This window comes from Corylus avellana, chromosome ca6, assembly GCF_901000735.1.
Source record: "Corylus avellana chromosome ca6, CavTom2PMs-1.0".
Taxonomy (NCBI): domain Eukaryota; kingdom Viridiplantae; phylum Streptophyta; class Magnoliopsida; order Fagales; family Betulaceae; genus Corylus; species Corylus avellana.
The window spans coordinates 8,480,818-8,495,775 of record NC_081546.1 but is presented as its reverse complement, the minus strand read 5'-3'; the positions used below and the strand labels follow the sequence as shown (position 1 = coordinate 8,495,775).

At 36.9% G+C, this 14,958-nt stretch overlaps 2 protein-coding genes across 2 annotated transcripts; one reads left to right on the top strand and one right to left on the bottom strand.

The window, feature by feature from the left end:
- Positions 1-148: 148 nt before the first annotated feature.
- On the bottom strand, positions 149-6,481 carry LOC132184685 (uncharacterized; the record flags this gene model as incomplete). Its single annotated transcript, XM_059598404.1, is given in 3 exon segments — positions 149-684; positions 895-1,053; positions 6,213-6,481. Coding segments are annotated over 3 exon segments (785 nt in total), but the record flags the coding sequence as incomplete, so codon positions are not given.
- Positions 6,482-7,389: 908 nt separating this feature from the next.
- LOC132185596 (uncharacterized) lies at positions 7,390-13,957 on the top strand. Its single transcript, XM_059599350.1, has 8 exons — positions 7,390-7,523; positions 9,722-9,802; positions 10,707-10,756; positions 10,861-10,938; positions 13,047-13,104; positions 13,190-13,239; positions 13,502-13,610; positions 13,724-13,957. Exons 1-8 carry the CDS (start codon positions 7,440-7,442, stop codon positions 13,787-13,789), a joined length of 576 nt encoding a protein of 191 aa, XP_059455333.1. The 5' UTR covers positions 7,390-7,439; the 3' UTR covers positions 13,790-13,957.
- Positions 13,958-14,958: the final 1,001 nt, after the last annotated feature.

Here is a 14,958-nt window from a genome sequence, read left to right as displayed (position 1 = left end):
ATTCTCTTTCTCAAACTATCTTGAATCCACTTGTTGTCTTTTATTTGAAATCAATAATTAATCTGAAGATACCAGATTCTTAACATTTTGAATGTCCAAATGAGATATAATTACAATTATCCCAGCCAAATAATCCATGTAATCAGAATTTTGACAAGAAAAAAACTATAAATTTATATAGAAATTGGAAGGTCAAATAGTTTCCTTATTCTCATTTACAAAATGCACGTATCAACTTCCTCCAAAGAAAACATTTAAGTTATACTCACAAAATCAAAAGATAAGAAGGAAGACGAGAATCCGATAACTCATTCAATTGACAAATTCTCATTGGCTTGATATGGGAACACTATCTTCGCCAGGCACCGAGTCTGATGCAGGCGACTTCTTTGTAAGAGACTTGGGTATGTCAACATACTCTTGTGGGCACCGCTGCTGAGGGTGTGATAACAGCACACACATGTGACGGAAGAGCACACGTGCTAGCCCCTGCCCGCTCTCATGTATGTAGCCCTCGTATTCACTGACATGCTCAAGGGCATCCACAAGTGCATCATAGACCTCCTGGGGGCAGTTGTCAGGTCCAGGCTTGTCATGGAGGTAAATAACATCCAAAGTAAAGAGTTTCTGGTTTATAGGCCATTGATGTTGTGGCTTTGTGGATGATCTGCAGTAGATAAGAACCTACACACAACAGAATATCACACTGCATGTCCGATTTTAAAGATAGAACAAGCACTAAAGATGTTTCATCCAAGCGACAAGATCACCATCATCAGTAGGTAACAAATTTGCTCCCGTCAGTAGGTTAATCCAAGTCAATTAAGAGAAAATGTCCATGTTGAGGGACACATTCATTAAGAGAACATAAAAAGTGATTCCAACACAACTTACCACCCTAAATATTCGATTCTGAGCACGGGATTTCTTTGCTTCATGAGCTGCCACCCGAAACAGACCGGTAAGATCTGCAGCACCACAAGATGAAGTAGCTGCGAGTCCCCGAAGCGCAGCAATTGTAGAATCAACTTCACTGCTAAACTCTTTCCTAAGCTGCATGATAGCAGAAAGGAAAACAAAACATTTTAGAATTAAACACTAAATCCTTATATTTAAAAAGAAAGTGTAAAAGCAAACTTGTGTTACATCAATATTAATAACAAAGAGCGCATCTCCACAACCCATCTTAACATATCTAATGTATCAAGTGCACAATATGGTATAACTAATGCACAACATGGTGGAGTCTCCTAGAGGAAGGACAAGGGAGATTTGGGTGAAATTTTTTATTTACCTGCCCTAAGAGAGACATTGGTTCACCTAAAAACGAAAGTGTCTTCATGTATTGAGTGGGTTGATTCGGGCCTGAGCCCAGATGGTTTTGGAAGAAGGCCAAGGCCTAGACAAGGTTGTGTTAGTTGAGCTGATAGCCAACCCAAGAGTCAATATTCCATCTAAGCCCCCTATTGTTGTGAATAGCCCTGGCCCCACTTCCCATGGCCCATTCTAATCCAGTCTCCAAAGGGGTGTGATGGGCTCTGGTAGTCGGGCTAAACTCTCTCTCAATCCCAGAGACAAACTGTTGCTCAAGTGGTGAGTAAAAGCAGGTTTTGGGTCATCTTCTTCAGGCTCGGACATGGTGAAGGGCCAGGTGCCCGTTCTTTTCAACCCAAAGGACCTACGATAGGCCAGCTGGCAGCTGCGTAGTGCCGTCATCTCTGCCATTGATGTTTAGGCTACGCCGGGATGATGTTTTGGAGAGCTTATCTGTGGCGCTTCTAAGGATTTGGATTCTTGCTCATGGTTGCCGCTGCTTGTGGAGGGAAGCACAGTGAGGTGTTTAGAATTTGCCCGCGGTGGTTCAGAATCTTCGGTTGGCCCAGAACAAAATGTTTTGGTGGATTAAAGTTTCAGAGCGGTATATCGCTAGTGGTTCTTTGTCTTAGGTGTTTTCCCAGAAACTCAATTTCAGCCACTAATATAATTCCTGCTCCTCAGATACCACCGACGAGGAGGCAGCATTGATTGCTTTTGGGTATGGGTTCCATGGTGCTGACGATAATGGTGACGTTCCCTGTTCTGCGATTGTGGAGACTTTCACGGAGGTAGAAGGCATTTTAAATTCAAGAATATGTGGTTAAAATCTGAGGGTTTTGTGGATAGGGTGAAATAGTGGTGGACTTCATTTCGTTTTCAAGGCTGTCCAAGTTTCGTTTTGGCTCGCAAGGTTAACGCTTTGAAAGCAGACTTAAAAGTTTGGAATGAGGAGGTGTTTAGCATCGTAGATAGGCAGAAGAGGCCTCATTTGGAAGAACTACAAGATCTAAGAGTTGTTGAAGAAGAGAGGGCCTCAAGCATTGAGGAGAGAGTGAGGAAGGCTAAAGCTGTTAGTGATGTAGAGAGATCAACTCTCATGGAGGAGGTGAGGTGGAGGCAAAAATCTAGGGCCTTGTGATTAAGGGAGGGGTAACAAATGCACAAAATTTTTCCACCGAATGGCCAATTCCAATAGATGAAATAACTCCATTGATTCTTTGATAGATGATAGTATAGTTTCTACCAATCAATCTGAAATCAATGAACACATTGTGCAGTTTTATAATAACCTATATACCTACTAGATTAGTTGGCGACCTAAGTCAGCGGGAGATGGAGGCCAATTGGTTGGAGAAAGTGTTGGAGGAAGGAGAGGTTTTGGAGGTGGTGAAAGTTACGAATAGTGATAAGGCCCCGACCCAAACAGCTATTCTATGGCTTTTTCCAAGCTTGCTGGAAGTTTCAAAAAAAGGATATTGTGAAGGTCTTCCATGACTTCTATGCTAGAGGCGAATTTAAAAGAAGTCTAAATGTTACTTTCATTGCTCTCATTCCGAAGACTTCAAGAGTTGCTGATCTTAAGGATTTTCAACCGATTAGTTTAGTGAGTGACATTACAAAATTATTGCCAAAGTTCTAGCTAATAGGTTGAAGATGGTATTAGAGAAGAGTATTTCCAAGTCTCAGAACACATTCATCAAGGGAAGGTAAATTCTAGATTCCGTGCTCATTGCTAACAATTGCCTTGATAGCAGAATTAGATTAGGTGTCGGGTGTGCTATGCAAACTGGATATAGAAAAGACTTGTGATCATATTAATTTAGGCTTTTTATTGTACATACTGGGGAGGTGTGGTTTTGGGAAGAAATGGTGTACCTGAATAGCTCATTCTATTTCTTCGGTACACTTTTCTATATTGGTGAATGGTAATCCCATCGGTCTTTTCAGTAGTTCTCGTGAGATAAGTAACCTTTTGTCTCCATTGCTGTTTGTCATTGTTATGAAGGCTTTAAGGAAGGTGACCTCAGCTGCAAGGAGGGTCGGGTTATTTGGCTTTTCTAGGCCTAGGGATGTTGGTCGGATTGATATCTTTCATCTTTTGTTTGCGAGTAACACCTTGATCTTTTGTGATGTTGACCCAGATCACCTCTGTCACCTGCGGTACTTGTTTTTATGTTTTGAAGTTGTCTCGGATTTGAAGACTAATTTGGCTAAGTCAAAATTGGTCCCTGTTAGTAATGTCAATAATGTAGAAAATCTGGCTCATACTTTAGGTTGCAAGATCTCCTCCTCATTAACTATGAAGTACCTAGGTCTTTTGTTGGGCTTCTTTTAAGGCCAAATTTATTTTGGGATGTCATTATTGAGAAGGTTGAATGTCGTTTGGCCGATTGGAAGCGATTGTACTTGTCTAAAAGGGGTTGGATAACCTTGATTAAGAGCACTTTGTTTACTCTGCCTACTTAATTCATGTGTCTTTTCCCCTTCCCGACTAGAGTTGCTAGGCGCATTGAGAAGTTACAACAAAATTTCTTGTGAGGAGGTATGAGTGAAGAGTTCATATTTCACCTAGAAAGTTGACCCAAGGTATGTTCTCCAATTCCTGAGAAGGGTTTGGAGGTAAAAAAAATTTGCGTATGTTCAACCAGGTTCTTCTAAGGAAGTGGTTATGGCGCTTTGCTTATGCGAAAGAGGCTTTGTGGTGAGTGGCGGACTTTAAATATGATAGTCAGTAAGGTGGGTGGTATTCTAATTAAGTTAATGGTTTGCATGCGGTTGGTCTTTGGAAATTCATTAGAAGGGGTTGGATGGATTTTTCGAGAATACAAGATTTGAGGTGGGTAGCAGTTCAAAAAATAGTTTTTGGCACAATGCATGGTGTGGGGAACAACCCCTTAAGGTAGCATTTCTGGAGTTGTTTAGCATTGCCTACTAGGGTGCCTCTATGATGGATCATCTTCAGTTATCTAATGGCTCTCTTTAGTGGAATGTTAATTTTGTAAGAGCGGCACATGACTAAGAGATAGAATTCTTCACTTTGTTCTTCAATCAATTGTATTCCATCAGATTGAGATAGGGTGGTGAGTACAATCTTTGTTGGGTCCCCTCCAAGAGAGAGTTGTTTGATGTTAGATTGTTTTATATTGTCTTACTTCCCCATGTGAGCAATCATTTCCTTTGGAGGAGTATGCGACTATGCAGTGTAAGGCTCCCTTGAGAGTGGCTTTCTTTGCTTAGTCCGCCGCTTTAGCTAAGATCCTCACTTTCAATAACTTAAGAAAGGGGTAGATCATGTGCAAGAAGAATGGAGAAACCGTTGACCACCTTTTACTTCATCGTGAGATAGCTAGTGCCTTAAGGAACTCTATCTTCGGTTTTGTTTTTGGGTTAGCATGGGTCATACTTCGTCAAGTGATAGAAGCTTTGAAGATGATGAGAAGATGGCAGTGGAATTAGAGGTCTCCTTCTTCAATACTCTATGCCAGTGGATAGTTGCCTATGAGTTTTTTCATATTTCTAGTATTCATGAATTTCTTTTTATCATTTTTTTATTAGGTGCTTCTCTTATAGACTTCATGTGTACTTGGGTGCGCCATTTGTGTTTTTAATGAAGTTCATTATTAAAAAAAAAAAAAAAAAAAGTAATGATGCGTTGCTAGGCAATTTCTAATGCATGTGTTATGCAATGGAAAAAAGCTAAACATCTTAGTAGCCAAAGGAAAATAAAGTAAAAGCAATTCCTGTAGTAGTGGGGAAGGAAATGGAAGCAGCCTAAACGCGAAAACGGGGCTGTGGAAGCAATACAAGCACCGTGCTACTAGGCAAAGCAGTAGACAGCTGCACCCTAGATGTAATATAAAAAGCATATTTGGGCTTGGTTTGTGTGAGTAGGAAACAAAAAATATTCATTCTAGTTCTATCATCAGCTATGAGTTCAAATATATGAGAAAGTCTAGAGAATGTTTGCTACCCTGCAATTTTTTGTCCCCTTCAAGCCAAAGGGAGGATGAAATTTAACAATGTCAAAGATCTGAACTCTATAAATCCATGAACCCATTTTACAGCCTAAAACTATGTGGGTGTAACATATACCAATGTATTACCCCACATGAATTTGGAAACAATTTCGTAGTTAATCTGCTAGGTTAGAAATGATGTGAAACTTAAATGATAGGTAAAAGAAATCTTGAAGTCATCTACCTTATGTGTGCATCAAGTCCTTAAAAAAAGAATAATAAGTGTGAGGTGGACAATGACTCACAAGAGTGATCAACTACTTTCACATTTTGTTCCATTTTAATCATATTACAATCACCACTTTAGGTAACCCATGTGATCTGTTTATGGGAGGCTAATAAACACTCTCACAGCCTATATAACCATAGTGCCTGGTACTTAAACCTCAGCTTGAAGGGGTGGCCATCCTTAACAAATTGTGGTCTAGCGCTTAGGGTAATTAGGCCCTGTAAGAATAGTGAAAAAAAGAGGGGAGAAGTGGAAGGAGAGACTCCATCATCACTGACTGAAACCTGTACCCATTGGAAAACTTTGGGTGCACAATTGCCTAAGCTCTAAAATCCAAAAACTGTAAAGCAATTTTATCAATAGTTCTTTTTTCCCCAAATTTTCCTTCTTTCTTCCATGAGGAGAGAATCAGAGATCCTCTTCCTTGTTCCTTTTTTTTTTTACATAAAATAGTAAACTAAATATTCAAAAGCTTTTAAACCAAGCAAAAAAAAAAAAAAAAATTGCAAAGAACACATGAACTTGTAGAAAAAACATCAAGATCCCACGTAAGTATCGAGCCATAATCTCTAATTAAAAGCTAATTCAAGATATATCCAACAAAAAAGAATTTTCAAATTTCAAAGGGAGAGAGAAGTGTGAGTACCCACCCAAGAAGCAGATTTAGAGAGAGTGGCAAAGGCGAAGCGGTGTTCGGGATTAATGGAGAGCTTGGCGTTGACAAAAAGAAGGATGGCTTGCTTGATGGAGTCCAATCTGGTGAAAGGTCGACCATTTGGCCCCATGCTTTTCATTTCCACCAGCGATTCTGCGTCCACGTCTATGCACAACAGTATGTCTTCGTTGCTTATACGCGTCGGTTTCAGCGTGTATCTGCTTGCCCCTGACCCCTCTCCCTCTATAACTACCATTCCTTCCATCTCTCTCGCTCTCTCACTTTGCCTACCTTGTCTCGAATGAGCTTTGAAGTTATGACTTCCGAGAGAGATGACACAAACGGTGCGTTTCATGTTGGTAAGTGGCTAATAACTGCGATTTTGCACACCTTGGATCCTCTCCGGTTCAAATGGAGAGCCGATTCCTTTAGCGTAGGGGTAGAATTGTTAAAAATAAAAAATTCAGTTCATTTGGACAGGAAAAGATCCAGTCCCACCAAAAAAATACTTTTTTAAACTTATTGCGAATTGAGTAAGATAATGCATTTTGAAGGACTTGTTTGATAATTTTTTTTAGATTTTTTTTTTTAAAAAAAAATAATAATATTACAAATAACTCAACACATAAAACATTTAACAGTTAAAAGACAAAATTTAAAATTTAAAAAACATTAGCTAACAAGCCCTAAAAAATGTACAAAATTATTATTTTATCTAACTTTAATTGTGTTTTTAGAATTTATGTTACGTTTTAAAATGTTTTTTTTTTTAAGAAAAAATGTATATATATTTTTTTTTAAATTGCACATTTTTACATTCCAAACTCAAGATATGCTGATTTTGTCTTTCAGAGATAGGTCAATCGGCTGAGACTACGTCTAATGAAGTAGAGGTCTTTAGTTCGAATCCTTCTCTCTCTACTTATGCGAACATGTCAAAAAAATAAAATAAAAAAATACCAATCTTTTTTTATTGAGAATGGGAAAAATCCTCTTAAGTGATTGCTCCCTTTCCTCAAAAAATAAGGAAGAAAAGAATGCCGATTTTTTTATTCCTTATTTCTTATTATAATTTTAAAGAAGGCACCCGAAACACGGAAACGGCGTCGTGCGGGTTGATTGTCAATTTGTCAGACAATTTATTCGATCTTCTTGCTTCTTCTTTGTTCACTTTTTTTTTTTTCCTAACTATTGTTGCTGTAGTTGAGATTTTTTGGCGGAAATGGCGTGCTTACATGATCATAGTTGTGAAGATCATGATTGTTCATCTGATTGGTCTCTTTACAAGCACGTAGACCTCTCTAAGGTCTGCCTTTCTCATCTCTTTCATTTTTCTCAGCCTTATGTATACGTGTTCCTCTTCGTGCAAGTATCAACATTCTGACATTTTGGCCGCTTTTTGGTCGTGTTTCTGAAATACCCAGATTGGTTGTTGCAAGGAACAGTGACCCCATGAACCCCCTAAGATGAAAGTCTATTTTTTATTAGCTTAAAGTTGTGAAATAAATAAATAATCCCATAATTTTTAGTCCCCCGTAGATTTTTCTGTTTAAACGTTTTCCCGATAGATATAATGGTAATAAGATTTTGTGTTTGCTGGACTGGTTCTTCTTGATTCCTAAAGAAAAGTAAATTGAATAGGATGCTTGGTTGTTTGATTAATAACTGTATACTGCATCACTGTAAAATGCTCCAACCTTTTTTACACTATTGTTCTTGAACTTTGTAGGACAAAGTTGATTCCCTTTCCCGAGTAATGTCGTTCAATAGGTTATCTTCTTCTAGGTTTTTCTTTTTTTGGTGGTTCTTTTGCTAGTTGGGATATGGAAACTTTGATCATTAGAAAGCAGTATGAGGAAGGGTGAATTTTAATGGGGACGGCAGAGTACGTTTCCTGCCTGTTATTCCTTATCTTTTTTTTTTTTTTTCTGCGAAATGGTATTCCTTATCTTTCTGTATGTTGATTGCAAAATCATTCTTTTGTAAGCAGAAACTGATATTAGTGGGGATACTCCTTGGACTTAGGTGGATTTTGGGTTGAAGTTTGTGGTGGAGAATCTGGAGATAGATTGAAGTGATTTTGGTGTGTGAATTTGCAAGCTGGGATTTTGGCGTCTGTTTAGGAGGCAGTTGATGTCCTAACCTGAGTTAACATGTTAATTCTGGATTACATCTTGTCATCTTTTTCTAACATAAGGTGGTCGGGATTTTTTTTTTTTACTTATCAAAAAAAAAACATAAGGTAGTCGGGATTTGTTTTGACTGGCTTTGAGAGAAGATTGGAAGGCTAAAGGAAGCTCTATCTTTAAAATGATGGAGATGATGACATAGCGTACCTTGCAATGGGAGGGTTGGGTCATATGGTCTTGCAAGTCGTGACAGAAGTGTTAGAAAGCAAGTGGCTGTGGGGGATTGCTATGATTTTCCTTGGAATTCTGGGGTTCTATGCAGTTTTTTCTATATGTATTTATGAAACATGAGCTGGACATATGGAACAAGTTAGTGGAAAGAAATGCAAAGAAAATTGAGTTCTTTGTTTGTAGAATTTGCTTTATGGTAGATTGATGGCATTATATTTTCTTTAAGAACAACATTTGGAGTGTTGAGGAACCTTTGCAAATCTTTTTCTAAGGTAAGAAGGATTAGGGTGATTGTGTCTAGTAGTATGCTTGAGTAGATCGTGAAGATTTGGATCATCTTATGCTGCACTTCTCTATAGCCTGGGAGTTTTTTTTGTCCTCCAAACTCTTGTTTACTTAAGGAAATCCAAGTGTTGGATTTTTTTTTGGGGTGGTCCGTGAACTAGTCTGAGTTGTTAAATCTGCATAATGGAACCCTTTGTCCCATTTTTTCCAAGTTTTTTCTCACAGTGAAATATACGTTGTTGAAAGTATTGCCTCTATGTAAAACGTGGATCAATAAGTGGTGGCATATATTATATTTATTTGTTTATTTACAAATTTTCAAGGAAATGTGCCTCTGTTCCAGATTCCCCGGTTATCAAAAAAAATAAAAGGAAATGTGCCTCTGTTGAAATTATGTTTCATAGCTTCTGGGTTTTGCATAGCTCACATGTAAATGAGAGGTGGGTGTCTATCCGTTGCTTATGGTATATTTACTTTCAACCATCAAAATATATAGATGACAGTTCAGTTTTTTTAATTAATGCTGCCGATTATCTTATGCATTTTGAGTGAAGTTAATCGGTGCCTTGGTGTGATTTTCATTTATGCTAAAAAAAGATCAAGCAATAAAACTCTGTGTGGGCGTGGGTGTGTGTGTGTGTGTGTTAGGTGGGGGGGAATCATATTTGTAATTTCTATAACTTTGTAATATTGTAAATGATATAGATCACTGGAGCTCTTATTTGCTGATTGACAGGATTCCACTTTCATTGGAGTGATTGTTTGATTATACTTTCAACCAAATATGCATAAACCTTGCTTCTTCTGAAAATGCAAAGCATTGGTTATTAATCTTTTTTTCGGGGGGTTTGTTACTTAGGTAACCGCTTTGAATGAGGCTGTTCAAGGAAGTGTTAAGTCAGTTTTTAAAGCTTGGGAGCAGCGCCTTAGTTCTTCTGGGGTAATTATCCTAATGTCTACATCCTCTTTTATCGTCTTTTATCAATGGTAGTTTTTTGGTTTTTAAAGATGTGTATGTAAGTCAAAAACACTCACATAGACATATATACAATAGAGGCAAGTCCCTCGGAACAATGCCAAGGCTAACATGGCATCCCCAAATTTTTTTTTTTTTTTTTTTCATTCTTTAACAAAAAAGTTATGGATTTAAATTGAAATTAGAAAGAGAAAAAAGGAAGAATGCTGGAGATTTTGGGGTCAATGTGCTGGTCATGTCAACCCTATCTCTCTCTTTACTCAAAATTGTAATTTTCTTTTGCTGGAGATTTTGGGGTCAATGTGCTGGTCATGTCAACCCTATCTCTCTCTTACTCAAAATTGTAATTTTCTTTTTCACAACACAAAGCAGTGGGGCCCATACCTTTCTGTCTAATTACCCTAGTCCATGTGGCTCCTGTTCCCTTTTCCCCCTTCTCCATGTTGATTATTAAATACCAATTGCGAGATTCACAAACTCTTTTCTTTTCCTCCTGTTCCTTTGTGTGTGCATACTCACGTGAGTGCCAAAATGACCCAATATATAGCCTCCACCTGAAAGTGTAAATTTTCCTCGTTCAGTTTTTTTTTTTCACACATCTATCTTTCTTTCTTCACATTTTATCTGAACTATATGGAAAGTTATCTATCCAAAATATTTCACAATTATATATGCAGGACAAGGTTTATATCTGCATCACAAGGTTTCAGCACTTATTTCACTTGGTTTTGTTAATCCAGCATGTCTGGGATTAGACATAGATGTTGTTTTCAGGCTTGGCTTACCATATACGATTATATCTATTGTATAAATATAATTCTTTGTTGCCAGGTGTATGAAACTCATTTAATCCTCCTTTCTGTGACAGGAGCACTTGGAAAGTAATGAGGGTGATCCAGAGTTACTTGTTTTCATTCCGTACGTTTGCTATCTTTACAACACTAGAAATTGTTCTAAAGAAAAAATTGTACAGAAGGGCTCACAAATATTTTTCATTTCTTTTGTTGGGTTTATTGTGATAGATTTACATCAGATGTCAAGATCAAGAGCATATCAATTGTCGGTGGTGCTGATGGTACAAGTCCTTCCAAGATGAGAGCGTAGGCTTAACCTTTAAAACTTTTCCTTATTTCTCATGGTTTTTTTTTTTTTGCAGTAGTTAATATTTTGCAAGTTAGAATAAGGATGCAAGAAGGTGTTCTATCAGTTAGATCATATTTACATATATCTGAAAGGACATTCTTTTGTTTTGGTTATAACACAAAACTCTAATCATCCTGCATCATTGTGACATGTATGCAGTCAATAACTTGGTAGAGTTTTTTAATTGGTGTTTTAGCCATAGCATTTTGTAGTTTTAATTGAATTTGTAAAATGCCATATCAAGGGCGGCTCAATATAATTTGAGACCTAAGGTGAAAGTCTCAACGAGTCCTTTATAATTTAACTATAAAAGTATAATCATTTTTTATATTTAAAAACATTAAAAATTTTCATATTAGAACATTGAAACTTAATACTTGACCTTAAGTGATCGAAACTTGGAACATTGGCTCAGAGAATATATAATTTTTACCAAAAGAGATCAAGTGTAGAATGGACAAAGAAAGAGATGAATGGTCGATAGAAAAAAGAATGGGAGTTGTGAAAGAAAAGAGGAGGAAAGAGAATTAAAATATAATAGAGTTATGGATAAAGTAGAATGTTAGAGAAAAAAAATTCAGTTTCTATGAGCAGTTAGGTGGACTTTTTGAAAAAAGCCTCAATGCAACTTTCATTCCTCTCATTCCAAAGAAACCCAGTGATGTTGAAGTTAAAATATTTTTGCCCCATCAGTCTAGTGAGTTATGCCTACAAGATTATTGCCAAAGTCCTAGCCAATAGATTGAAAAGGGTTGTAGAGAATATTTCGAAGCCCCATAATGCGTTTGTCAAAGGTAGGCAAATCCTTGAGTCCATTCTTATAGCAAATGAATGCCTAGATAGATCAGATCTGGTGAGCTTGGTGTGCTTTGCAAATTGGATATTGTGAAGGCCTACGATCATGTTTACTAGGAGTTCTTATTATACATTCTGAGGAGGTATGATTTTGGGGAGAAATGATGCAATTAGATAGCACGTTGTATTTTTCCAGAGCGCTTTTCTATTTTGGTGAATAACATTCCTAGTTTCTTCAGCAGCTCCCATGATTTGAGACATGCTTATCCGTCTCCTTTGTTACTTGTCATTGTATAGAGGCTCTAAGTAAAATGCTATCCGTTATTGTAGATGAGGGCTTCTTTTAGGCTTTTTGGTGGGGTATAGGAACATTGGTGCGCTTCATATTTCCCATCTTTTGTTTGTGGATGACACCTTGCTATTTTGCAAGGCAAACCCAAATCATCTACGCTTTCTGCGTGCCTTATTCTTATGCTTTCAAGTTGTTTCTGGTTTGAAATTAACCTAACTAAGTCAGAATTTGTTCATGTGGGTAATGTCAATAATGTTGACAGATTGGCCAGTATTTTGGGATGCATGGTGTCTTCTTTGCCTATGAAGTATCTTGGTCTTCTGTTGGGAGCTCTTTTTAAGGCCAAATCTATTTGGGATGGTGTTATTGAGAGGATTAAGTGCATTCTAGCCGGGTGGAAGAATCTCCACTTCAACTGAATCTTCCTCCCTCTCTCTCTCTCTCTCTCTCTCTCTCTTCTTTGGCCCCTTTCCCAATTGTAATATATGAAAATGTTCAAAAAGTTAAGATTATCATGTATTACAGGTACTCCTGAAAATGGAATGAATAAAAATATAAAATCACTCAATCCGATGATTGACATTTATTCTGTACATTACCTGAGATATAAATATGGAGGAAAAAGTTGAATTATAACTGGAATGCTAGTCACTGCAAACAAGAAAAAGAAACATGATAAAAGGTCACAATAACTAGAAGAAAATCAAGAAATGGGGCATATAATTATTATATTTTCTTGCTTAAAGTAAATGTTAGTAACTAAGAAATGAAACTGAGTAATGCTTGTTTGACCATCCGAGACTTTTTTCGCTTTTGCCAATTTAGAAGTCATACTTGACTCTGACACTCGGTGAATTTTATGGGAAAATAAGATTGAAGCACTCTTTTGAATGATATGAATTCTGTTAATCTAGTCCCAGTGATTTTCATGTACTTAGAGAGGAAAAAAACACTCAAAATAGTTTGTCTCTGAATTAGGTTCATCAATCGAGATGGCATTGACTTCTCGGATGCTCAAAGTATGCAAGCCATTCAGGTAGTTCCTCCTCTTATATTTTCAAGGCATTAATTGTAATTTGAACTCTTAACTTATATGCAACATTTATTCATATTGTTTAAAGGAGTGGGATTTGGCTGAAAATTTGCAAGGAGTGTTAGAATACCAGACAAGGTGATTATTTCTTCCTTTCCTTCTAGTTGATATACATCATACCATGTTGCCTTTTCTTTAGAACATTTCTCTTCATTTTTTTAGTGATAACAAGGTTAGTGTGGTAAGCATAATTAATAGTTAGACTTCCATATGTTAGTAATATAGCATGTCAAGTTGACATATTAGAACTTATGTAAAAACAATTACTGTAATGTACGGGTTTTATTCTTCTGATCAGTTATCTTTTACTTTCTGACAATGTGCTATTTCATATAATTAGATATTCTAAATTTCAAGGTGTGGCAAGTATCACATTGCATTTTCCTGAGAATTTTGGTGGTGACACAACTCAGATACACTATATTGGTTTAAAAGGTGAAGCTACCCAGGTAATCTCATTGCCACAGAAAGGTTTGATGGTTGTTGTTGGTCATACTTACTGAGGGGGAAAAATGGGAATTGTTGCTGGTACTATGATATATTGTCTTGCTTATTGTTACAGTTGAAGAGAGATGTTGTTGCAACAATTGTTTATGAGCTTACGCCGAATCCTTCCGACCACAAGTAACTCTCTCTCCCTCTCTCACTCTCCACACACACGCACACATTGATTAGAAAGTTTTATTTGTCCTTGTGGAATGGTTTCAGTCATTGGGTTTCTTTAGAAAAGATTTTTTTGTATGTTCTCTATGCATAACTATGAGAAGATTTGACTAAAGGTTTAATTTTGTAAACCTAAGCTAACCCTCATTCTATTTCTAGCCTTGGGATTATGTCTTAAATGTAACACATATAATGCCCCGGATTAGATTGGATTAGAGAGGGGTAAATTGGATTAGAAAGGTATTGCATGAGTTTGTTCTAAGTCCCACATTGCTTGTGTACTATGTGGAAATGGGTTATATAAGTGATTGCTTTGAGTCTCAACTGTGTTTGGGATTTAGTGCAGATGTGGTTAGTACTTCCTTAGGTCATTACAGATGGTAACATGGTCAATAATGCCATAAGCTTATCTATCAATGTCTGACAAGGATGTTAAGAATTTAAGTGAGGAAAGATTGCGATACCCTTGGATTGGATTGGATTAGAGTTAAGTGGACTGGATCGTGAAGGCATTGTATGGGAATATATTAAATCTCACATTGGTTATATACTCTATGGAACTGGGTTATATAAGTGAATACAAGGAGCCTTACTTCTGACTAGTCCTTTAAGAATATTGCACAAATGTGCTAGCATTTCTTTAGATTATTATAAGGGTACTCCTTTTAAGGTAGACTTTTGCTCATGCTTTATTGGCCTCATCCATTTTTCTCCTTCATATTATTTGGTAAAAAAGGAGGAAAAAGGAAAAAAAAAAAAAAAAAAAAATGGTGCTACATTGGTAGTCCTATATTGGGCCGCTGCTGTTCCTTTTGGTGATTAGGCTATGTAAAGACATCATAAATTGCTGGTTTTGTATTTGAAAAAAATCCCAATTCTTGCTTCCAGTTAATTGAACACCCTATGGAGATGAAAGTTCCCACACATTTGCAGTTAAATTCAAAGTCCATAATCTGCCTTTTCAAGCCATTTGAAATCAGAATTGTTGCATACATAAATCAACTCATGATTTTTTAAGTTTTTTTTTTTCCTTTTTTAATGTTAGTCTTTTGTTTGATACTGTATATACTTTGTAGTGGTTCGATCAAAATGCATGGTTTTTGCTAAAAGAAAAAGAATGTTTTGCTCACATGT